The sequence below is a fragment of the Amblyraja radiata genome, chromosome 9, assembly GCF_010909765.2.
Source record: "Amblyraja radiata isolate CabotCenter1 chromosome 9, sAmbRad1.1.pri, whole genome shotgun sequence".
NCBI classification, from domain to species: Eukaryota; Metazoa; Chordata; class Chondrichthyes; order Rajiformes; family Rajidae; genus Amblyraja; species Amblyraja radiata.
The window spans coordinates 54024173-54050153 of record NC_045964.1 but is presented as its reverse complement, the minus strand read 5'-3'; the positions used below and the strand labels follow the sequence as shown (position 1 = coordinate 54050153).

At 47.7% G+C, this 25981-nt stretch overlaps 1 protein-coding gene across 2 annotated transcripts in view; it reads left to right on the top strand.

Moving 5' to 3' along the window:
- The window catches only part of flvcr2 (FLVCR heme transporter 2), a 73480-nt gene that overhangs the window by 28001 nt on the left and 19498 nt on the right, over nt 1–25981 (top strand). For both annotated transcript variants that reach the window (XM_033027463.1, XM_033027464.1), the window contains exons 5-6: nt 11148–11215; nt 19150–19253. In XM_033027463.1, the coding sequence (XP_032883354.1) occupies nt 11148–11215; nt 19150–19253 (172 nt within the window). The remainder of the gene's footprint in view (nt 1–11147; nt 11216–19149; nt 19254–25981) is intronic.

Below are 25981 nucleotides of genomic sequence, written 5' to 3'. Positions count from 1 at the left end.
ATTTGTGGGTCAGAGGGTGGAAAAAGCTTATAGTTATGGAGGGAGTCCTCGAAACTCTTCAAATACATGAGAATTTTATATTACAAAACCACTGACTCCCACAACTATCTCGACTACACTTCTTCCCATCTTGCTTCCTGCAAAGACTCTATCCCCTATTCCCAATTCCTCCGTCTACGCTGCATCTGCGCCCAAGGTGAGGTGTTCCATACCAGGACATCGGAGATTTCCTCATCATTCAGGGAACAACGGTTCCTCTCTTCCATCGTTGATGAGGCCCTCACACATGTCTCCTCGGTACCCTGCAGCTCTGCCCTTACTGTGTGCAGTATTGAGGGTGTGCAACATTTGTCCACCAGGTTAATTCCCGGGATGGCAGGATTGACAAATGATGAAAGAATGGGTTGACTGGGTCCCCAATGCAATATTCCACCACCCCAACAATTCCAATACGCACACACTCGCACTCGCACTCACGCAGGCGCACATTCACACGCTGGCCCACACTCCCACGCACGCCCACACTCCCACGCACGCCCACACTCCCACGCACGCCCACACTCCCACGCGCGTTCCCAGGCGCTCCCTCTCGCTCCCAGGCGCTCCCTCTCGCTCCCAGGCGCTCCCTCTCGCTCCCAGGCGCGCCCTCTCGCTCCCAGGCGCGCCATCTCGCTCCCAGGCGCGCCATCTCGCTCCCAGGCGCGCCATCTCGCTCCCAGGCGCGCCATCTCGCTCCCAGGCGCGCCCTCTCGCTCCCACCCCCCCTCGCTCCCACCCCCCCTCGCTCCCACCCCCCCTCGCTCCCACCCCCCCTCGCTCCCACCCCCCCTCGCTCCCCCCCCCCCTCGCTCCCACCCCCCCTCGCTCCCACCCCCCCTCGCTCCCACCCCCCCCTCGCTCCACCCCCCCTCGCCCCACCCCCCCGCGCTCCACCCCCTCGCTCCCACCCCCCCTCGCTCCCACCCCCCTCGCTCCCACCCCCCTCGCTCCCCACCCCCTCGCTCCCACCCCCCCGCGCTCCCCCCCCTCGCTTCCCCCCCCGCTCCCCCCCCCCCCTCGCTCCCACCCCCCCTCTCTCCCCCCCCCCCACCCTCACTCACTAAACCCACCCCTCCTCACTAACACCCACCCCCCGCACGCACGCAAAACCCACCCAACCACTCACTCACTACCACCACCACCCACCCACGACTCACGACACCCACCACCCACCCACACACCACCAGCACTCACAACACACCCACCCACCACACCACCCACACTCACTCCCACCACCCCCCCACCCACCCCACCCACTCACTCACTCACACCCACACCTCGCACCACGCACCCCCACCCTCCTCCCACCCTCACTCACTCACTCCCACCCACCCTCACTCACTCCCACCCACCCTAACTCACTCCCTCCCACCCTCCCACCCACCCTCACTCACTCCCACCCAACCTCACTCACTCCCACCCACCCACCCTCACTCACTCCCACCCACCCTCACTCACTCCCACCCTCACTCTCCCACTCCCACCCTCACTCGCCCTCACTCGCCCTCACTCGCCCTCACTCGCCCTCACTCGCCCGCCCTCACTCGCCCGCCCTCACTCGCCCGCCCTCACTCGCCCGCCCTCACTCGCCCACCCTCACTCGCCCACCCTCACTCGCCCACCCCCACCCCCACTCGCCCACCCCCACTCACTCTCAAACACACACACACTCCGACCGGGGCGCCCAGTTCATGTCTGAACTGTGGTCCGCCATGGCCCGCCTGTTCGGGACTCATCTCCACCACGTGACAGCGTACCATCCCCAGTCAAATGGTGGAGCGGTTCCACCGCAGTCTGAAGCCCGCCCTGAAAGCTCGTCTCACAGGCCCTGGGTGGATGGATGAGATGCCATGGGTCCTGTTGGGGATTCGGACGGCCCCCAAGGAGGATCTGTCATCATCCTCTGCGGAGTTTGTATATGGTGCTCCGCTCACCGTCCCCGAGGAGTTTGTGCCCGCTGCTGATTGGTTCCAGGAACTCTGTCATCAGTGCTGATCCGCTTGCGGGAGAGGGTCGCCGCTCTGTCTCCCATCCCAACGTCGCGCCATGGAGTGGCCCATTCCCATGTGCCACTGCCGCTGATGGGCTGCGCATACGTTTTTCTTCGCCACGAATCTCACAGGGCGCCCTTGCAGCGCCCGTATGAAGGTCCCTTTCGCATGCTGCGGCACAGGCCTACTACATTTGATTTAGACAAGGGAGACTGGCGTGAAACTGTGTCTGTGGCTCGTTTGAAACCGGCCCACTTGGACCTGAGCGAGCCAGCCCATCGCGGGCGTCCGTCGTCCCAGGCTCCCGGAGATTCTCCCGAACCGAGCAAGCCCCCGGGGCGCGGGATTGTATCTATGCGTTCGGGGCCCCATCATGCGCCGTCCCGTCAGGTTCGGTGCCTCTGGTTCTGAGGGGGGTTCATGTGGCGGCACCTGGTGGCAACCCAAGGGCACATCGAGCCATCGGCTCTAGAGGGTGGCGTCTTGCTGTGGGAGGCGCTAGTCACGGTGTCGGTACCGGAGTTGGTATTTAAGGCCAGGGAACGCCTGTGTCTGGCGAGGAGGAAGGAGCTGTATTGGAGAGAATGAACACATCTGGTGCACACAACTCGTGTCCAACTAGTTTTTGGCTGGACTCCTGCGAGTCTCCACCATGGTACTGATTTTGGATGATCAGCCATGATCATATTGAATGGCGGTGCTGGCACGAAGGGCCAAACGGCTTACTCCTGCACCTGCGCCAAGTGCCGATGAGTGCTGATCTCTGGCTGTACCGTATCCTGCGCAAAGCCGCCGGCACGGCCGCTCAACTTCTATGTCTGGGCTTCATTGTCGGGATTGGGGTTGTCAATAGGCCGGGGACGAGTGAGTGTGAGTATTTGAGCCACTACCTTCCGGACAGAGCCAAGGCAATGGTCCGTAGGTGCGCCGCTCATGAGTGCCCGTAACTAGGAGCCAGTTCTCTGGGTGGCGTCCTCGAACGTGCGGGATCTATGTGAACACATGATTTGATGCCTGCCATCCACTCACAGACATGCGTCCTGGCCCCCTGACCAGGTTGCCGACCCCTGCCCTAGTCCTTACCTTTCACCTCATCAACCGTTGCATATTACACATAATCCTCCAACATTTTTGCTATCTCCAATGGGATCCCACCACAAGTAACATCTTCCCATCTCCACCCCTTTTCACCTTCCGCAGAGACCGTTGCCTCCAAAACTCCCTGGTTAACTAATCCCTTCCCACCTAAATCACCCCCTCCCCAGGTACCTCCCCCTGCAGTGGCAGGAGATATAACACCTCTCCCTATTCCTCCTCCCTCGACTCTGTTCAGGTTAGGCATCTTGCATCTCCTCCAACCTAATGTATTGTATCTGTTTTTCAAGATGTGGACTCTTATACATCGGCGAGACCAAACGTAGACTGGGTGATTGTTTCGCTGAACACCTTTGCTCAGTCTGCCTGGACCTACCTGATCTCCTGGTTGCTAATCACTTTAATTCCCCTTCCCATTCCCACACTGACCTTTCTGTACCAGGCCTCCTCCATTGTCAGTGAGGCTAAACACAAATTGGAGGAACAGCAACTCATATTTTGCTTGGGCGGTTTACAGTCTAGTGGTATGAATATTGATTTCTCTAACTTCAAGTGACCTCTGCAATCCATCTCTCTCTATCCCTCCCCCACCCACGTCACACTAACTTTTCGGTCTCACCTAGATACAGCTAACAATGACCTGTTTTCTTTATCATTGTTACTATTTTGCATATCTTTCATTCATTTGTTCCATATTTCTGTACATCATTGTCTATATCTCTCGTTTCCCTTTCCCGTGACCTTCAGTCTGAGAAGGGGTCTTGACACGAAACATCACCCGTTCCTTCTCTCTGGAGATGCTGCCTGTCCCACTGAGTTATCCCAGCAATTTGTGTCTGTCTTGAGAATATTAAACATTTGGCTACCTGGTCAAAATATTCTGTGGACCATTGGAAACTCACCTGGTCAGGCAGCATCAGGAGTGGGAAACAGATGGTCGAGGTTTCAGGTTGGAACCCTTCCTTTGGGTTTCCAAATGCTGCCTGACGTGCTGAGATCCTGGAGTGTTTGTTTTTGCTCCAGAATGCAGCATCTGCAGTCTCTTGTGTCTCTGAGGTGTGTTCGGTGTGAGATGGCAGTGGGTTTTCTGGATGAGCTCTATCATTGGCAGCAGAACTGAGCCCTGTCCTGGGGCTGAGCACTTCCACAGTTGTGTGAGGTCGATTATCCAGCTCCCTAAAAGCTGTCTGGTGTCCCCTCGTCGACAACATTTGATCAAAGGAGTGGCTCATAATTTTGGGGCAGAAAAGAAGCAATTTTCCTTTAACTGGAAAGATAAGTGATGCTGACTGACTCGATCCAGTTCAAAATAGAGAAGCTTTGTTAATTATTTTCTCTCCCAGGCTGCTGGCAAGCTATGGTTGGGAGATTACGCTACGATTCTGGGAATTTTAGGCCAGCTGGGAGGTTTGGCAGTCCTATCTGGCGTCTCACAGGGGCTGCCCTTTTAGAGTACGTTACTATGTTCTACATGAAGCTGAAGCCTGTTTGTGTAGAATTCCATCAGTGTGCGTGTTAACAAGCTCGAATCGTACGGTGGCATGATTATAATATATTATTTTACTGACTAATAAATCAAGGGCTGGACCAATGATCTGCAAATAGAAATCCCATGTCACAGTGGCTGTAGAATTTAACCTGGTTATTAAACGAATCTGAGTGAAAAATGGCTGACAAATAAAGTGGTGATGGTGAATACACCAGACCATGTTGCAATAAAGTCCCTGTCCTTTCTTTCTGGCCTGTATGTGACTCCACACCCACAGAAGTGGGAGGAGGCTTCCCTTGGAAGTGGCCCGGCTAGTCGCTCATTCACTGGGCATTTAGGGATATGCAATAAATGCTGTTCTTGCCATCCCACACACAACTATAAAAGCTGATTTAATTCTTGTAGCTTTTGTTGCACCAAACCCCTGCTTCTGATTCACCACAATGCCAGCACTCTCCACCGTGCTCTCCCAAATATCTCCCTATAAATACCTTTCTGACACAAACCAGTTGAAACTGGCCTGGCAGCCGGTCACTGGTATCGATTTACACCTGGCCGGTGATCTGCTTACAGCTGATGGATCGCTATAGCCAACTGACGGCAAGGCTTTCCCATGTAAGCATGACATTTAATCCCCTTCAGCAGCGTGGTCTTGCTATTACTATCCCATGTTCTTTTTCCTCTGAACAGGAATTCCATTCTCACCAAACTCGGGAGCTGCAATGTTCACTTTTTCCCACCTCCTGTTTTCTAATCTGCTCTTGGAAAGATCCACTGTGTACCAACTGGTCATTCAGTGCCACCAAATACATCACTTCTATGCCACAATACTCCTCTTACTTCACTAACCAGATTACAAATAAGTTGCTGACCTTGCCTGTTACAAACAAAGATCATTGTCACCACCCAGTCACTGGGGATAATCAGAAATGCTGGAGCAGAGGGGGAGGCCTTTGCTTTGCCAGCTCTTTCAGACTACTAGGCCAGAATTGATTGCCTTCTCATCCCTCCAAGCTCTCCTGGTGTTTTCACTTTGAATGTTAACACTCACTTCACTTCCAGATAAACCTCTCTGCGCCCTTTCCAAAGCCTCCACATCCTTTCTGTAATGGGGAAACCAGAACTAGCACACAATACTAAAGAAGAATTTCTGAAGTAGGGTTTCAGCCCGAAACGTTGCCTATTTCCTTCCCTCCTTTCCTGCCTCACCCGCTATGTTTCTCCAGCATTTATGTCTACCTTCAATTTTCCAGTAACTGCAGTTCCTTCTTAAACACAATACTAAAAATGCGGGCAAACCAGTTTGTAAAGCTGCAACACGACTTCCTGATCCGTATACCTGCTGCCCTGACCCACCGTTGAAGGCAGGCATAGCATCTGCCTTCGTCACCACTCAATATACTTTTGTTGCAACCTTGAGGGCCCTTTGGATTTTCTTCTCATGATCCCTCTGTGTATCAGTGCTGTTGAAGTCCTGCCATTTGCTGTATACTTTCCTTTTATTTTAACCTGTCAAAGGGCAACATCTAATACTGTCTGGATTAAACACCATCTGCCAATTCTTTGCCTATCTTTCTAACTGATCTATATCCTGCTGAATCCTTTAAAATCCTCCCTCACCATCAACAACTCTGCCGATTTTGTTTTTTTTAATGCCAACTGCAAATTTACTACTCAACCTGCCTACATTTTTATTCAAATCATTTATATCACAAATATGAGGTTCCAGGGCTGAACTGACCTCCACGCAAAAAAAAAACTCCACCAATGCCCTCTGTTTTCTAAGCCAAGCCAACTTTAATCCAACCTATCCTGACTTGAATCCAAGTTACTGTGGGTCCTGTGCATCTTAATCCTCTGAATCGGCTGACCATGGGGGACCTGGCACGGAGATTTACCAGAGCTACACAGGAGGGTTTAAATTAGTCTAGCTAAGGGGAGTGACACAGAGCAGCCGTGGTTAAAGCAAGCAGGTTCACTTACATGTGTTCAAGAAGGAACTGCAGATGCTGGAAGATCGAAGGTACACAAAATTGCTGGAGAAACTCAGCGGGTGCAGCAGCATCTATGGAGCGAAGGAAATAGGCGACGTTTCGGGCCGAAACCCTTCTTCAGTCTGAAGAAGGGTTTCGGCCCGAAACGTCGCCTATTTCCTTCGCTCCATAGATGCTGCTGCACCCGCTGAGTTTCTCCAGCAATTTTGTGTACCTAGGTTCACTTACATGACAGACGGGGGCAGGATGGGGCGCGAGGAAGGTGTGATAGACTGAACTGCATTCATTTGATGGGTAAGAGAGGGCATTGATTGGTACATAGAACTGAGACATTATACCTACTACAGAAACACGGCTGAGAGAGGGACAGGACTGGCACCTCAATATCCTGGGGTACAGATGCTACAGGTGTGATAGAGCTGAAGATAAGAGAGGAGGGAGAGCTGTGTTTTTGATTTTGGAGAACATCACAGCAGTACCTGAAGATATTCCTGAGGTCTTTCCAGTGAGGCAATCGGGAGGAACTGTGAAATAAGAAGGTGATCACTTTAGAGTTATAGACTGGACAGCACGGAAACAGGCCCTTTGGCCCATCTTGCCATGCTGACTAAATTGCATACTGGGCTTGTACCTTTTGTGTATTTGGCAGAACCTGAGCACGATCTCTTTATTTTCATCCTTTGATTTTGGTTTCCATTTCTTCAGATCGCCTTATAACAAAGCAAAGCATTTGGCTCCTCGCCCAGCTACCTGCTGCTTAGAGGAAGGGTGGGGAGGCAATAATGACCCATTTCTATGCTGGGCATTTCCATGAGTCTTCTATGATTTTATCTCAAGATTAAGTTTATTAAATTTATTTTGGACTGCTTCTAATCCTTTCTAAATAAATGGGCAAATGTTGCCAGGACCAGAGGGCTTCAATTAAAAGGAGAGACGAGCCAAGGTAAGAAACTCACATTAGTCAGGCAATGTTGGGTAGACTGATGGGACTAAAGGCTGATAAATTTGCAGGGCCTGATGGTCTGCATCACAGGGTACTCAAGGAGGTGGCTGTAGAAATTGTGGACGCATTGGTGATCATTTTTTAATGTTCTATAGATTCTGGATCACATACTGTGGATTGGATAGCTAATGTTATCCCACTTTTTAAGAAAGGAGGGAGAGAGGAAACAGGGAATTATAGACCAATTAGCCTGACATTGGTAGTGGGGAAGATGCTAAATTATTAAAGATGTAATAGCAACACATTTGGACAGCAGTAACAGGATCGGTCCGAGTCAGCATGGATTTATGAAGAGGAAATCTTGCTTGACTAATCTTCTGGAATTTTTTGAAGATGTAACAAGTAAAATGGATAAGGGAGAATGAGTGGATGTAGTGTATCTGGACTTTCAGAAAGCCTTTGATAAGGTCCCACACAGGAGATTAGTGGGCAAAATTGGGGCAGATGGTATTGGGGGTAGGGTATTGACATGGATAGAAAATTGGTTGGCAGACAGGAAACGGAGTAGGAATTAAAGGGTCCCTTTCAGAATGGCAGGCAGTGACTAGTGGGGTGCCGTAAGTCTCGGTGCTGGATCCGCAGCTATTTACAATATTATTTCACATATTAATGAATTAGATGAAGGAATTAAAAGTAACATTAACAAATTTGCAGATGACACAAAGCTGGGTGGCAGTGTGAACTTTGAAGAGGATGCTATGAGGATGCAGGGTGACTTGGACAGGTTGGGTGAGTGGGCAGATGACTGGCAGATGCAGTTTAATGTGGATAAATGTGAGGTTATCCACTTTGGTGGCAAGAACAAGAAGGCAGATTATTATCTGAATGGTGTCAGATTAGAAAAAGGGGAAGTGCAACGAGACCTAGATGTCCTTGTACATCGGTCACTGAAAGTAAGCATGCAGGTACAACAGGCAGTGAAGAAAGCTATTGGCATGATGGCCTTCATTACAAGAGGATTTGAGTATAGGAGCAAAGAGGTCTTTCTGCAGTTGTCCAGGGTCCTGGTGAGACCACACCTGGAGTATTGTGTGCAGTTTTGGTCCCCTAATTTGTGGAAGGACATCCTTGCTATTGAGGGAGTGCAGTGTAGGTTCACGAGGTTAATCCCCAGGATGGCGGGAATGTCGTATGATGAAAGACTGGAACGGCTGGCCTTGTATTCACTGGAATTTAGAAGAATGAGAGGGGATCTTATAGAAACATATAAAATTAAGGGATTGGACAAGTTAGAAGCAGGAAACATGTTCCAGATGTTAGGGGAGTCCAGAACCAGGGCCACAGTTTAAGAATAAGGGGTAGGCCATTTAGAACAGAGATGAGGAAAACCTTTTTCACCCAGAGAGTTTTGAATTTGTGGAATTCTCTGCCTCAGAAGGTAGTGGAGGCCGATTCACTGGATGCATTCAAAAGAGAGATAGATCGATTTCTTAGGGCTAGCAGAATCAAGGAATATGGGGAAATAGGCAGGAACGGGGTACTAATTGTGGATGATCAGCCATGATCACATTGAATGGCGGTGCCGGCTCAAAGGGCCGAATGGCCTACTCCTATTTTCTTTGTTACATTTTGAGGGATATGGGACAAATACAGGCAAGTGGGCTTAACTCAGGAAGGCAACTTGGCTGGCATGGGAATGTTGGGCCAAAGGGCCTGTTTTCGTATTGTATAACTCTGACTCTAAACGGTGCTCAGTCCTCCAGACATGGCCTTAAACTGTATACCGGTTTTGATATATTCAATCTTTGGCAGAATCCAAATGCCCTCCACAAATTCTTCCTCGCATCCTTATTATGTTACAGTTCTCCATATTGAATTGTCACCTGTTAAAGCATCTCTCTATGAAAGTGTTAAGGATATAAGAATTGTATTGATCGGTTTCATCATGGTAACCACTAGCACACAGTAAGCAAAGGGGTAAAAGTGCTCTTGTGTACACTATTCACCTTCATGCGTGGCTCTTGATGGGAAACAGATAAAAATCAAAACGTCAGTAAAACTAACTCTGGAAGAACCCAGCAGGTTGAGCGGCATCTGTGGGTGGGGAGCAATTGTAGACATTTGGAAAAGAAATAGAAAATGCTGGAAAAGCTCAGCAGGTCAGGCAGCCGCTGTAGAAAGAGAAACATTTAATGTTTCCGGTCGGACACGCTTCATCAGAATTTCTGGACCTGAAATGCTAACATTCGGTTTCTACAGATGCTTGATCCAGACTCATGGAAATATACAGCTTGGAAACAGGTGTTTCTTTTCTCCACAGATGCTGCCTGACCCACTGAGTTACTCCAGCACTCTGAAACGTCACTAATCCATGTTCTCCACATATGCTGCCTGACCCGCTGAGTTACTCCAGCACTCTGAAACGTCACTAATCCATGTTCTCCACATATGCTGCCTGACCCGCTGAGTTACTCCAGCACTCTGTGAAACGTCACCAATCCATGTTCTCGACAGATGCTGCCTGACCCGCTGAGCTACTCCAGCTTTTTGTGTCTGCCTTTGGACACAGGCTTGTCCATGCTGACCAAGGTGCTTTACAATACGATACAATAAAACTTTATTCATCCCCAGAGGGAATATGGTCTGCCATGACTATCTTTCATGAGCTGCTACCATGTACTTGCATTTGCCCTACAAACCTTCAGCCGATTCCAGCATCTGCAGTCTCCCCTCTGTCCTTTAAACCTTTCCTATCTGTGTATCTGTTCAAATCTGTGTTAAATATGGTAACAGTAACCAGCTCCCACTTGTTGTGGTAGCTTGTTCTATACACCCACCATCCTCTGTGAAACAGTTGCTCCTCAGGACCCCTTTGAACCTTTCACCATAAACCTATGCACTCTTGTTTCAGACTCCTGTACTATAACAGCATTTAAAAGACAACTGGAAAAGTGCATGGGTAGGAAAGGTTCAGAGGGATATGGTCCAAATGCTGGTGAATGGGACTAGCTTAGAAGGAGCATCTTGGTCGGCATAAATGAATTGGGCCGAAGGGCCTGTTTCCATGCATGTGATTCCACCTTGGGGGGGGGGGGGGGAAGACTGACTTTCCACCTTATCTGTGCTACTCATGATCTTGGAAACATCTGTAAGGTCACCCCCTTAGACCCCAGTGCTCCAGCCTATCCAACCTTGCCTTATAACTCAATCCCTCCAGACCTGGCGACATCCTTGTGACTACTGCACCCTAAAATTACACAAGTAGAAATTTCTGCCCTGGCATTTTAAGGATTTTTGCGTTTAAACTCTTATATTAGCATTCTCTGAATGGTTCTCTGGATGCTTTCAAGAGAGCTGGATAGGGCTCTTAAAAATAGCGGAGTCAGGGGATATGGGGAGAAGGCAGGAACGGGGTTCTGATTGGGGATGATCAGCCATGATCACATTGAATGGCGGTGCTGGCTCGATGGGCCGAATGGCCTACTCCTGCACCTATTGTCTATTGTCATTTTTCTGGTCAAGTCAGCAAATAAACTAACCTAACTTAAACAATGCAGGAAAGAAAACTCCTTTAATCATTTTTTTTTAATCAACAGGAATTAACACGGGCTCCTATTATGCAGTTTCAACCCTCCTGAACAAGATGGTGCTGACACATTACCCAGTACGTACTCTGTCCGTTTGGGCCTTTCTCTTACTTATTGTAACTGATTGAGGCATATTCTATATCTCAGCGACCTCGCGCAGCATCCTGTGGTACGTATGCTTGGGTATAGTCCTGGCCTCTCCTGAGTCACAAGGCATGTGATTCCAATGTCTCAATGAGAAGGGAAAGAAATCAGACTTGTTATTTGGGGGAAGTAAGTGGGGCAAGCAGCATCTATGGGGGGGGGGGGGGGGGGGGGGGGGAGCTGTCGATGTTTCGGGCCGGAATCCCATGCTGACATTGAGAGGGTGAGGGGTGGACAGGAGGTGAGGGGTGGACAGGAGGTGTAAGGGATGGTGGGAAGAATGAGGCAAGGTGGGGGAGGGGGTGTTGGGTGGTGGGTGATAGTTGGAAGTGGATGGGGGCTAGAGGCCGATGGAACCAGGTGTGGGGAAGTGGGAGTGAGGGGAAGACAGAGACTGGTGAGTAATAGTGGGGCCAAAAGGTTGTGGAATCTGACAGTAGGAAGTGAAAATAGCTGGAACTAGGACTGGGAGCCAGATGAAAATAGATGATAGTGGGTGTAGCAAAGGGAGTACAAATGGGAGGAGCAGTAGAGAGAGGGTTACCTGTCATTGGAGAAATATCCCAATGGACATTTTTAAGGCAGACTTAGATTCGTGATTGGTACGGGGGTTAAGGGTTATGGGGAGAAGGCAGGAGAATGGGGTTAGGAGGAAGAGTTAGATCAGCCATGATTAAATGGCGGAGTAGACTTGATGGGCCGAATGGCCTAATTCTGCTTATCACATGACCTTACGATCCCCCAGCATTGTACCCCGATTAGGGGAACATGGGGAGGTAAAGGCACAGACAAAAGGGATGCAGTTCCAATCCCCACCTCATAAAAGCAGTTGCTGGGATTGTTGAGTGTGGGAAGGGCAGATGTAAACCCGTGCCTGTAAGTCTAGGTCCTCACCAGCTCTTGTGTTGTGATATACTAGTCCATTCATTACTCAGAGTGGTGCAACTCTTTGTTTTCTGTCATGCTAACCTAGAGCTGAAGAAGATAACTCCTAATCAGGTAAATCAGATTAAATGTTTCATAATTTTAATTTCTATTTCATGCTTTAATTTTTTTTCTTAAACCTGTTGCTTGTCAAACAATCCTGCCAACTGGTCAATTCAGTGGTTGCAGTGATATGGTCGAGGGGCCCGTTCTCTTCAATGGGTAATCCTTGAGGCAGCCCCTGGGATCGAGGATGACGTGCCTCCACTCCCTTTCTCTGGGTTCTGGGCTGACAGATGAGGCCAATGTAAGAGCCACAACTCCATGGGTGGGACAGGAGGTTGGGAGGGCAGGTGGGTAGTTGAGGTGTGCAGCCCTTCCTCTGTTTATGCCATGGACTCCATTCTCAGTACCACCCTCAATGCCCTCTCTTCATATGGAGTGGTCATGGGCCCACCATTCCCAGAGTTTATAACCGATTGGTCTGACATCCTAGGGAGGGAACCACCTGTGCCTGCTTCCTTTTCCAAACAGCAAGATACCGCTCCCTCCGTAACTCACTGGTCAATTCGTCCTTTCCCACCCAAACCACCTCCTCTCCTGGCAATTTCCCTTGCAACCGCAGGAAATGCTACACTTGCCCCTTGACTCCATTCAAGGACCCAAGCAGTCTTTCCAGGTGAGGCAGAGGTTCACCTACACCTCCTCCAACCTCATCTATTGCATCCGCTGCTTTAGATGTCTGCTGCTCTACATCGGTGAGACCAAGCGTAGGCTTGGCGATCGCTTCGCCCAACACCTCCGCTCGGTTCGCATTAACCTACCTGATCTCCCGGTGGCACAGCACTTCAACTCCCTCTCCCATTTCAAATCCAACCTTTCTGTCCTGGGCCTCCTCCATAGCCAGTGTGAGGACCACCGTAAATTGGAGGAGCAGCACTTCACATTTTGCTTGGGCAGTCCCTGCTTTCTCCTCCCCTCCCCAGCTCTTCCTCAGCCCACTCTGCCTCTTCCTTTCTTCTTCCTGCCCCCCCCCCCCCCCCCCACCCTCACATCAGTCTGAAGAAGGGTCTCGACCCCAAACGTTGCCTATTTCCTTCGCTCCATAGATGCTGTCTCACCCGCTGAGTTTCTCCAGCATTTTTGTCTACCTTCGATTTTCCAGCATCTGTAGTTCCTTCTTAAAAATATTTTATTCCGTCAGTCTGACAGCAGTTTTATTTGTTAACACTGCAAGAATGTCGAGAGTCAAGTGTGTTTAATTGCCATGTGTACCAACCGCGGGACAGATACTTACTATCCTTCTGTAATGTCTTCATTTTGAATTGCATTCGAATGCTTCATGTTGTCGGTTCACTATGTTACCAGCTTTCCCTCCACCAAGGGATACTGACTGCTCAATGCTTAATTGGGTTATCTCTTCCTCTTTTACAATATGTGAGAGGTTGTGCTCAGAATCCGTGCTACCTCCTCCCTGACTTTCATCATCTACAAGCCCTTTCCTGTAACTAATAGAAGCAGGAGTAGGCCATTCAGCACCTCATGCCTGCTGTGCTTTCTCTTGACATCATGGCTGGTCTGTTACATCAGCACCACTTTCCTACTCTAGTCCTATACCTATGATTCCCTAAAAACATGTCAATTCCCACCTTGAATGTACTCTACTATTAATCCTCCACATTCCACCAGGATAAAAAATGCCAAAGCCTCACCACCCTCTGGTGAGGGCATTTTTTTGCTTCTGAATGGCTGATCCCTGGTATTTGATTTGAGGCCTGATCCAATCAGCCAGCCAGGGGAAGCATCAACTTCACATACACACTGTTCATTTTCAAGTTACATCAATTATTTTCACAATTTTGTGTAGTTGTCCTTTCAAATTTCCGTACTCTTTACTGAGAATAAAATGAACTGCTGTCACTGAGTGGAGACTAAGGAACTAGCTGGGTTTAGTAGCAGTGAGAGAACTTCATCACCATGCTGAGTGCTCTGCTGTCCTGTTCCCATCCAACCCCCATGTGGAACATTGTCCTCCTGCTGTGGCTCCTTCCTGCTGCCTTCCCAGCAGCTGTAATTACAGTGCCTGATCACTGCAGGCAAACTGTTTTATATACAACTAAGCAAAGGAATGCACTAAATGTCACTGCTGCAACCTGGCCCCTCCATACACTGACGTAAGCTTCATGTGGTTTCCCCAGAGATTCCTGCTCTCACCTCCTGCACCAGGCACACATGTTCTTCCATGAGAATTACAACTATGACTGAAATTCAGACTTCATGTGATGAATTATGAATTTGTAATTCTAAAGCCGTATTGAAATGTTGTCCAGGCCATTAATGCTGAACATAAAGACTATTTGAGTGAAAATAAGCAGTTCAACGTTTGAAAATGACTTGTCATTCTAACTCTTTCATCCAGTATCCACCTGTCTTTGCCTGTGTCATCCTGTTTCACAGATCAATCCAACCTTCAGGAGTGAAGATATTCTTCTGCTATCTGTTCCACCTGTGACATCTAATAACTACAAATCTTATTTATTTAACAAAATCATCTCCTGTAGTCTAACCATCCTCCTCATTCATCTGAACATCCCCAATTTCTGACTACACAGGAAGGCATGCTGGAACTGACCACTAGTTCTGCATTTGTCATTTAATATCTTTGAGAGCCTTTCAGCTGCAACATTCTTCAACCACTTGCCTTCTTTAATCCAATCCAGGAACCCTCTTCACCCCAACACATTCTACTTTGGTCTGATGAGCAGATTGGTAATACCACCTTTTAGTTTGCTGCCCCTGTTTCACCACACCATTACTGCCAGCTTCCTCCTGTGGCAGAGGGCATGGTGCATGTTCCCTCACTGTATTAAAACAGCACAGTGGCTCAGTGGCAGAGGTTCAAGAAACCACACACTCCCACGCAGCACCATTGATTGCAATTCAAATTCTCATTCCACCAGTGTTGTCCCTGCAAGGCTTATCAGAGAGCCTCCAGCAACTGCATCTGGCCATCCCCCCCCCCCGCCAATAGCGATTGTGTGCGCGCTGTTTTCCATGCTGTGTGCTGGTCATCTCCTCCCTCACCCATTGGTGATGCTGAGACTGGTGGATCAATGCGTTGTTTAGATAGGCCTGTGTACTATTATCTCCAGTATCCAGGTACATGTTCTAATGATAAGAACTAACGGGACCACGCATCCCTCGACTACAAATAAACCTGCATTATACCAGATCTGTCTCGGGGATGTGTTGATGACAATGTGTAATAATTTTATTGAACTTGTGTAAATGCCATTATTACAAATTCCGCTTTACAATCTTGTTGCATTTGCTGCAATTTGTAGAGAAACCAGAATGTTAATACAGATTGTAATTTATTTAATGTATTTTATCAAATGTGCCTGGAGGTCAAGGTTCTGCTGCCTTTGGTTTCAGTGGTCAATCTTTTTCCTCTGCTATCTTACCATCTGCCCTGATGTAGTAAACTGAGGAGCAGCTGGGCAGCACACTCACACACGCTGGTGTATCAGTGTGCTGTGCCATGGAATAAAAGGATCAACGTTTGTACTTGCATTTGCCACTAATTTCTCCACCTTGATTGTTCAATCCTGAGGAGATTGCTAGTGGATAAGAGATGCTTGCCGATAGAGATGGAAGGAAATCCCAGGGCTGTCAGCTTCCTGCAAAGCAGCATGGATAGATGCTGCAGCACATCCTCAACAGCCAGAGATTTGGTATGGTGGAATTAAACAAAAGGAAATCTAACGCCTTCATTATTTTAGTTTAATTGATGTGACTACAATTTGTACTGCAACTCCTGAGTGTCTGTTTGGGACATCCATACACTGTACAAAATGATAGTGTCATCTTACCCAGTAAACAGATTCTTACAGCGGATGCCGGGTAGCTGGAGTACAGTACTACTGTGTTGGTTCCTACAGACGTACAACGCAGCTGGAAGAGTGCTGGTAGGAAGCAATGAAACGGTTCATTCAATTCAAAGTCATTTTAAATGGTAAAATTTAAACAAGCCAGTTACTCAACCCAGAAGGGATCACAAACTCAAATCGACCAACTGGAGTAGATGTTGTTTTTAAAACTACTTCCCCACCACTGTAGGGACCTGAACAAGACACAGAGTTTCTAACTGTGTTTTACAGCAGGCTGTGTTTTAAAATCAGAACTGTTTGTGGTGAATTAACGCAAGTGTGATTCTTCTTCATTCTAGCATATCACAGAAGTAATAATAATAATAATGGATGGGATTTATATAGCGCCTTTCTAATACTCAAGGCGCTTTACATCGCATTATTCATTCACTCCTCAGTCACACTCGGTGGTGGTAAGCTACTTCTGTAGCCACAGCTGCCCTGGGGCAGACTGACAGTCGGTACCCTGGAAAGATGTGCATGTGTAGTGTCAGGATCCAACCCCTCCACACCATGATCAGGACTGCCCTGAGCCTCTCTGGCCGACTTATTTTCATCTAAACACAAATGTTACTCAAAAATATTTTTTATTACCCAAGGTCTGAGGACTGTTACCAATGCTAGCCTTTATTCTAATCATCCTTAAAATGTAGTGTATTTACTTCTTCTGCTAGCCTGAGGTGTATTAGAGAGGGGCAGTGATAACGAGAGTGGTTGTAGGCATGGTAGGGGCAGACACACTGAATGAATGTACTACCTGATCTCACTGTTCAGTCTCCATACTTCCCACTGCTGACAGTCTTGAAGCAGATTTTGCCTTTGTGAGAATTCAATTCCCAAACAGATATTAGCAAGGAATGCGTTAACATTAGTTGAAAGTTAGATCCATTCATATCTATTATAATCCAACAGTTTCTCACAGTCATCCTCACTGCATATTGCAAGGATTCCATTCTCCCAGTTTTCCAGTCTCTGCCTAATCTGCCCTGGATGCTTTTAGAAGGTAGACAAAAATGCTGGAGAAACTCAGCGGGTGATGCAGCATCTATGGAACGAAGGAAATAGGCAACGTTTCGGGCCTGAAGAAGGGTTTCGGCCCGAAACGTTGCCTAATTTCCTTTGCTCCATAGATGCTGCCTCATCCGCTGAGTTTCTCCAGCATTTTTGTCTACCTTCGATTGGTCCAGCATCTGCAGTTCCTTCTCAAACAACTAGATGCTTTTAGGATGTTTTTCATTTCCTTCACTGATTTGCCCCACTCAACCACATCTTCTCCATTTGCTCATATTCACATTCTCACCATCTCCCCCTAGTCTTGCCTTCAGCCTGCAGTCTCCACAGTCAACAGATCATCAGATGATTTTACTTGTTTTATGTTCTCGATTTATTTAAATTCCCAGCAACATTGTAGAATTAGATGCCATGCTTTTGGATTAGTAGTCCAGGTTTCTCGATTGCCAGTAGAGGAACCAAACCTGATGTAGCAGAGTGTGTCATATTTATGTTACAAAGGAGGAACTGAACTCCAATGTATGCACAAGGATCCCACCTGCTGCTCCAACCAGCAGACATTAATCCCAGTGAAATGCCATCAACGTCAAGTCCAACAATCAAAACTGCCAATCTCCTCCAGTCTAAAGGAGTTTATGACCTGTTTAATGATCTACCACTCCTACTTAGACATGTGTTTTACCAAGTGAGATGTTGGAGGAATGACTAATTCCAACATCTTTGCTTGTTATTTTTCCTGAGTATTAACAGTGACTGTATTCCTGTTGTGCAAGTGGATTATCCCCATTGAAGGAATGAAGAAGATTCATGAGTTTATTCTCCAGGGCAGATTGTTTACATTTAAGAATGTAGGTGTTGCTACTTCCCTCCGAGGTATAGCTGTCAGATTAACCCCGTTGTTCTGCAGGGTTAATGTGATTTGAGGGGAGGTTCTTGTGACTGAAGCTGTTCAACATGATCTTGTGTGGTATTAGTATAGAATGGGAACAGTGGTCCTCCTGTGTACCTACCAAAGCAAATCTAATCTTTTCAGGTTTAGAATTTTTGTAAATATTCTGATTTCCCACCAGGCCTCCACACACCACCCCTCTGGGTGTAAGGGGAGCGTACTTGCTCCATGTCCTGGCTTTTGAACGTGGCTGTTGGGATGTTTACGACTAGAGTCTGAGATGACAAGGCCACAGTTTTGCCCCCCCCTGCCTTTACTGTGGCCAGCTGCCTGGCCTCTGAGATTGGCAGCCTCAGTTTAAACTTGGCTCAATTTTACCACACCATTGCCTCAATAGGTTTTTGGTTTGGCCTGCCTTGTCTAGTGGATGCCAGTCCAAGCACAAGTATGTCCATTTATATGTCCTGTGACCAACTAAAAGAAATGGAGTCCCTTTTTAACAAACCTGGAAGTGATGATATGTGTGTAATGTACCAGGAAAGATACCAAGTGCTTTGCTTGCTTATACTGTACTTTTTTTTCATCTATTGACTTGAAGTCTGTATATACAGTTTGTCTTTGAGATATTTGTGAACTTTATGGTGTTTTGTGTTTTGGAAGCACTCTGACAGTGCTATCTGATCAAACTACAAGAATGACAATGTGAGTTGCGAGCCAGGAGCTTTGCTCCCTCAGCTGCTGTTTGAATGTTGATGGCCAGAGATGTTAAAAATGTAGACAACCTCAAGCAAACCATCCCAGCAGTTGTCTGATCATGCTTCTCTGCTGAAGATCCTTAACCCAATTAATCTTGAAGAGATCTAATGTAGAGAATTGAAATCTAAAGATATTAACTTGCAACAAGAGTAACTGAAGACAGAAAGAAAGGTGAATCGTGTGATTTTTGTTTGTGGAATGAGCCTTGTGGTGTAGTTGATGTTGATGGCCTTTGATGCTGTGTGTGAGTGCAGATCGGTGTGGATGTGTGGGACTGAATGTGAGGAGTCATCCACCAGCTGGGAATGGTTCTGATGCGGTAATCTGGAGAAATTGCTGACTCCTCTCTGTTTCTCAGGGCGAAGAGCTGAATGCAGGGAGGATTGGGCTCACCATCGTGATCTCTGGAATGGTTGGCTCCATCATTTGCGGAATCTGGTTGGACAAAACCCAGACGTACAAGTAAGAATTCACCCCGAATTGCTCCCATGTGGATACTGAATCCCTTCTTCCAGAAAAGCAAAACCATGGTCTACTTCCCACAGGTGTGGGGCGCAGACAGAGTGTGTGATCAACAGATATGTGTTGGGACATAAACCCCACGATGATTCACTTACATGTAATAGAGGAAGGAGGAGAAACACTGGCAAAAAACAAGCGTCTCTCTCTCTCTCTCTCTCTCTCTCGTCAGCTCCCAATCTGTAGGGTGAGCCTGTACTACCTTGACCTGATGTTTGAAGAGCAGTTACCCATGTAACTATGAACTGAGTTTTTGGCAGTGGAATTAACCTAAAGACCAGCTTTGGTTGGCATGGATAAGTTGGGCCAACTGGCCTCTTTTGTGCTGTAAACTACTGATTATTGGGGCTTTACCTATGAAGTGGTAATATTGCATTGTTAACAGCAATTGTGTGACAAGCAATTGTGAAGATTGTGTGTTGTACTTCCCTGAGGGTCAGGTTGTTTGTAGCTACTGCGCTCGTGTCCTTGGCCTGTGTTGTGCTTGGGGAGGAGCACAAACCCCAAGACCAGGAGTTGGTGAAGCTGGAGTTCTGATGTGACCTTGTTCTGCCGAGGTTGTGGGTGTGGCAGCGCAGGCTAACTCGACTGCCGTTAACTGACAGCTTTTGCAACTCTAGTTCTACACACCTATCTTTGGTATTTTTTATTACGGCAGGATTTGAGAGTTTGTTAGATTTGATAACTGATTTTAATCTGCAAGTGTGGGACTTTGACATTTTTATCAGATGATTAACTAGCAGGACTACACGTTTTTAAGTAGAATGTGCTTTTAAACATTTCTGTTTGTAAGTATTGTTCAACATTATGGCAGTGGAATCTGTTCTGTGCGTTGGGCGTGTATCCCTACGTGGCAGCTGTGGCCAGAGTCGGTTATTACTTCCTCCTGATTCAGAGTGGTGATTTATGTGCCCATGTAATCTGCAGTTACCGTGGACACTAGATTAGAGCAAACCATGTGTAATCTCTGTGAACATGCAGTGGGCTAGTGTGCAGCTAGCTTTATATTGGCACATTGGTGAATGTAAACAGCCAGAGGGTTGGGCATTTGACCAGGATAAGGTTACACACTGTTAATCTCTATTATGTGCATTTTATTTCCTCTTGTTATGCCTCTACTGTCCTTGGGGGGAAATCAGTTCCAAACAAACATATGACTTTAACTGGAAGTAAAATCTAATTATCTTAAAGTCTTCTGTAAAATCGGGTGGAAATTGCAGACATAAGAGACTGCAGATGCTGGAATGTGTAAGAAAGAACTGCAGATGCTGGTTTAAATCGAAGGTAGACACAAAATGCTGGAGTAACGAGTCCTTCTTCAGACTGATGTCAGGGGAGGTGGTGGGACAAAGATAGAATGTAGTCGGAGACATGCTGGAATCTTGAATTAAAAAATATTTGCTGGGGGAACTCAGCAGGGTCAGGGAACATCTGTGGGGGGAATGGACTGTTTTTCACATAGATAGTGGGTATATGGAACAAGCTGCCAGAGGAGGTAGTTGAGGCTGGGACTATCCCATCGTTTAAGAAACAGTTGGACAGGTACATGGATAGGACAGGTTTGGAGGGATATGAACCAAGCGCAGGCAGGTGGGAATAGGGTAGCTGGGACATGTTGGCTGGTGTGGGCAAGTTGGGCCAAAGGGCCTGTTTCCACACTCTGAAATAAAATGCCTTTATTTGTCGTTGTAAGCACTGCATACAACGAAATTGCTTTTGCCACTGCATTGGTGCATAATATACAAACATAAAAACACAGGACACAATTTAAAAACAATGTTAAAAACTAGGTATCAAGATAAGTAAGTAATCAGTGCTGTTCATGGTGATAGTAAAAGCTCAAGGTGGGTAGCAGCATGGAAGAGTGCAGCATGAATAATACTCAGTGTTTTTTCATGTTGAGTGTGAAGATCACTCTATGACTATGACATACAACGTTTTGGGTTGGGATATTGTTTCAGTGATGGAGTAGAGTGGAGAAAGCTGTAAAAGTTGAGGTGGGGAAGTGATGGGTAGATTCAGGTGAGGAAGGGTTGATAAAGGGGTGAAAATGGTCGTCAGATTTGAAACCCGATTTACTGATGCTCAACAATCTGTTCAACCATTGAGAAGTGATTGGAAATCCAGCAGTCCCCTCAACAATGAAACAGTGTGCACTGACAAGGAGCAGAGCGGCTCTGCCCCCTCCCCCTGGCTCTGCCCCCCCCCCCCCCGGCGAAGGGAATCAAGGGAAATGGGGGGGGGGGGAAGCAGGAACGGGGTACTGATTTTGGATGATCAGCCATGATCATATTGAATGGCGGTGCTAGCTCAAAGGGCCAAATGGCCTACTCCTGCACCTACTTTCTATGTTTCTATAACTTGTGAACTTCAAATGCTCCCAGTCTCTCAATAAATGTTTTGCCAGTTATTTTATGAAAAAGCTATCTATCACTGTGGGAAGAAACACAATGTTTAAATTCCTAAACTCTGTAGATTGTTAGCACATGGCTTATCTTGTCTGGGTGGGTTTGTACAGGTCTTTCCGGAAATACTGTTATTTGCTGCAATATGCCTCCATTTTACCTTCCTAAGAATGAATCTTAGAGTAAGATTTTGGCTAGGAAGGAACTGCAGATGCTGCTTTAAACTGAAGATTGACACACAATCTTTGTTTATCACAAAATCTCCATCCCTCCCTCACCCAAGTCGCACCAGCTTCTCGTTCTCACCTAGCAGACAGCTAACAATGTCCTGTTTCCTTTAATATTGTTACTTTTTTGTATATCTTTCATTCATTTGTTCTATCTCTCTACATCACCGTCAATATCTCTTGTTTCCAGGGCCGGATTGGCCCTAAGCTATTTCACTTGTGAGGCCCCTCCCAATCCTCCACCCCCACGACTAGAGGGCCATGACTACCCGACAGTGACAGTGTGACACTTTTAGATCCTACTGTATATGTTGTCATTAACGCATAGCCCCCAACTCGCAAGCGCTTCTCGGGAGAGAGAGAAGGGGCAGAGACAGAGAGAGTTGGGCAGAGACAGAGAGAGGGGCAAGAGGGAGAGGGGGGTGGAGGGAAGGAGAGGGGGGGGAGAGGTGGAGGGAAGGGAGGGGAGAGGTGGGGGAAGGGAGGGGGAGAGGTGGGAGGGGGGGAGGGGTGAGAGGGGGGTATGGATGGGAGGAGCGAAGGGGGGGGGAGAAGGGAGGGGGGAAGGAGAGAGGGGGTTGTTACCAAACTGTACTCACTGTGGAATGAATCCATTAACGGAGCCATTCTGATGCAGGATTCTAAGTTGTCCCTGCCTTCCGTCTGGAAGCCTCCTCTCCCCATCAGACTGCTTGGGTCCTTGGATGGAGTCGAGGGGGGAGGTAAAGCGACAAATGTAGCATTTCCTGTGGTTGCAAGGGAAAGTACCAGGGGAGGGGTTAGTTTGGGTGGGAAGGGACAAATTGACGAAGGAGTTATGGAGGGAGCGGTCACTGTGGAAAGCCAAACGGGGAGGAGATGGGAAGATGTGGCCAGTGGTGGGATCCCGTTGGAGGTGGCGAAGATGTCGGAGGATTATCTGTTGTATGTGATGGCTGGTAGGGTGGAAGGTGAGGACAAAGGGCACTCTGTCCTTGTTACGAGTGGGGGGGGGGGGGGGTAGGGAGTGAGAGCGGAGCTACGGGACATGGAGGAGACCCTGGTGAAAGCCTCATCTATAGTAGAAGAGGGGAACCTGAAGACAGTTTGTAGTTCAAAGTTTAATTGGCGTTTGTAGTGTTCAATAGCCTGATGGTTGTAAGGCATTAGCTGTTTCTGAACCTGAAGGCCACTGATTTTCAAACTCCTGTGCTTTCGTCCTGATAATAGCAGGGAGATGAGTGTGGCCAGGGTGGTGTGGGCCTTAGATATTAGCTGTGTTCTGGAGGAAGCGTATACTGTTATCCCTTCGATAGTGGAGCCATCAAAGACCCACAAGAACATCCTTCAGGCTCTTGAACCACACTGCATAACACGATCCACAACCTTACTTCAGCACCAAACTACTGGACTTTGTCCCACTAAGGTCACAATACCAGCTTTGGCGTATTATCTGGAGAATCTGATACTTTATGGTTGATTGATTGTTATTTTATGCGCTTGTTAAGCCACAGCAAGTAAGAATTAAACACTCTTGATTCTTGAAATTATGCATACATTCTACAGCACAGTGAAAAGTAAAAGGCTGTACAAATAAGCAATATATTAGTGCAAAACACAATTATAAAAACAAGTGGTTGATCGTGCATGAGGTGGTTGGTACTGTTCCATTGCCGAGGGATGATTGGGGTTGTGTAGATTGGTTCTAGAACCACATGGTTCTAGGAAAGTTGCTGTTCCTGAACCTGGTTGTGTGGGACCTTGGGCTATGGTTCTGCTGACTGAAGGTGGTGGTGAGAAGAGGGCGCGGCCCGGATGGTGAGGTTCCTTGATGATAGATTCCGTGGTGTTGAGGCAGGGCAACTGCCTTTTATGGTGGGGAGGGCTGTGCCCGTGATGGACCAGGCTGAGTCCACCGCTCTCTGCATACTATTGCATTCCAGTCTGTTGGAATTGCCGTACCAGACCACGATGCGACCAGTCAGAATACTTTCTACATTGCATCTGTAGATGTTTGTGAGAGTGTTCAGTGACATGATGAATTTCTTTACACTTGGGGGGGGGGGAAAAGGTGCTGGTGCATCTTCTTTGTGATGACATCTATACGTCAAGCCCATGGTCGGTCACATGTGTGCTGTGCCCAGAATAGGTCATCCCGTGTGATGGCACCGAAATGTGAGCTCAGGCAGGTCGTATGTGTGCTGTGCCCAGAATAGGTCATCCCAGATGTCCCAGGAATTTGAAACTGCTAATTCTGGCATGTGATCTCCCAACTTCACCTTTCTGACTTCAATAATTAGTTCCTTGGTCTTGTTGACATTGAGCAAAGTTGTTTTTATGGCACCACTCAACCAGGTGTTCTGTATCTCTCTTGTACACTGACTCATCAGCACATGTCAGCAAATGTGCAGGTGGCATTGCATCTGATTGAGGTCTGATGATGAAGGGATGGATCCAGAGGCCCAGGTCTTGGTGATGAGTTTGGAGGGGAGGATGGTGTTGAACACAGAGCTGCAGTCAATGAGCAGCAGCCTGACATGTGTGTCCTGTTATCCTGATGGTCCACAGCAGAGTGGGGAGCCAGTGAGACGGCATCAGCTGTTAACCTGTTGTGGTAGTGGGTCAGTTCATTCGTGAAGCAGGAGGTGGATCACTCCATAAGTACATCATTACAGTGGATGTAAGTGCTAGCAGACGGTGCACATTGAGGCAGCTCTCCATCTTCATTATACAAAAGATGCCCTTTTAAAGCAGGTGCAACCTGTAGAGTGAGGTTGAAGATGTCCTTGAATACTCAGCCAGTTGGTCCACGCAGGTCTTTAGCACTTGCCCAGTAGACTGTCTGTGTTGGGTCCTTTAGTGTTGATGGCAGATTGGCAGAAACTTCTTCAAGCCAGCGATGATGATGAGGGAGTCTGGATACACCGTTCCGTGCCTTTTGATCAGGATATGCCTTTCCGTGCCAATTCCGGAAGTGCCAGCTGGATGCCTGCCCAAGGGTGGATGTAGATTGTGGTCAGGGTAAGGGTTCTGAACCCTCAGTGGGTAGAATAGTCAGCAAGTGATGTTCCAGGTCAGGGGACGGGAATGCCACAAGACCACCACGTCTGAAGACAATGACTTGTTTATCATGAAGCAGGCGCTGCCACTCTCCTTGTGCCTGGCACCGTAGCCGGTCCTTGCCGTGGGCACCTCTTGCACTGGGCTGTTGGCTCCAGGAGTGCCATTGCAGTCAGGGATCACAGCACATTCTTGGGCCATGAAATAAAACATTGAGATCAGTGTTAATTATTAGCAGTATTTTGCAATTTGTAAAATTGGAAAGGGTGCAGAGGAGATTCACCAGTAGATTCACCACCAGAAGGAACTGCAGATGTTGGTTTACAAAAAAAGACAAAGTACTGAAGTAACTCTAAGACTGAAGACGAGCCACCTATCCATGCTCCCCACAGATGCTGCCTGACCCACTGAGCTACTCCAACATTTCTAACTTGGTTTTAGCAGGGAGAGGTTGGATAGGCTGGTGTAGGAGGCTGAGGGGTACCAGATCTCGAGGGGCATGGATAAAGTGATGGTGGAGGAGTAAAACTAGAGGGCATAGGCTCTGGATTATGGGAATATTACCCTGAATTAGAGGGTAACTGGATTAAAGGAGTTTGGACAAATACGGATTGGTTTGTCTGGAGCATTGGTGTTTGTGGGAAGTCCTAATAGAAATGTATTACATTTATGAGAGCCGTAGATAGTCAGCACCTTAGTCCTATGGTGGAAATGTCCTATGGCTAGAGGACATAGCTTTAAGGTAAGAGGGGCAAAGTTTAAAGGAGATATGTGGGTGAACTTTATTTAATAAGAGAGTGCTGGGTGCCTGGACTGTGCTGCCAGGGGAGGTGACACAATAGTGACATTTAAGAGACATTTGGGCAGACACATGAACAGGCAAGGAATGGAGCAATGCAGACTTTGTCAGACAGATAGATTTAGTTGACACTGGCATCCTGTTTGTATAGTCAGAATCGTGTCCCTGGCATGAGCGTAGAACTAGAGGTTACAGGATTTG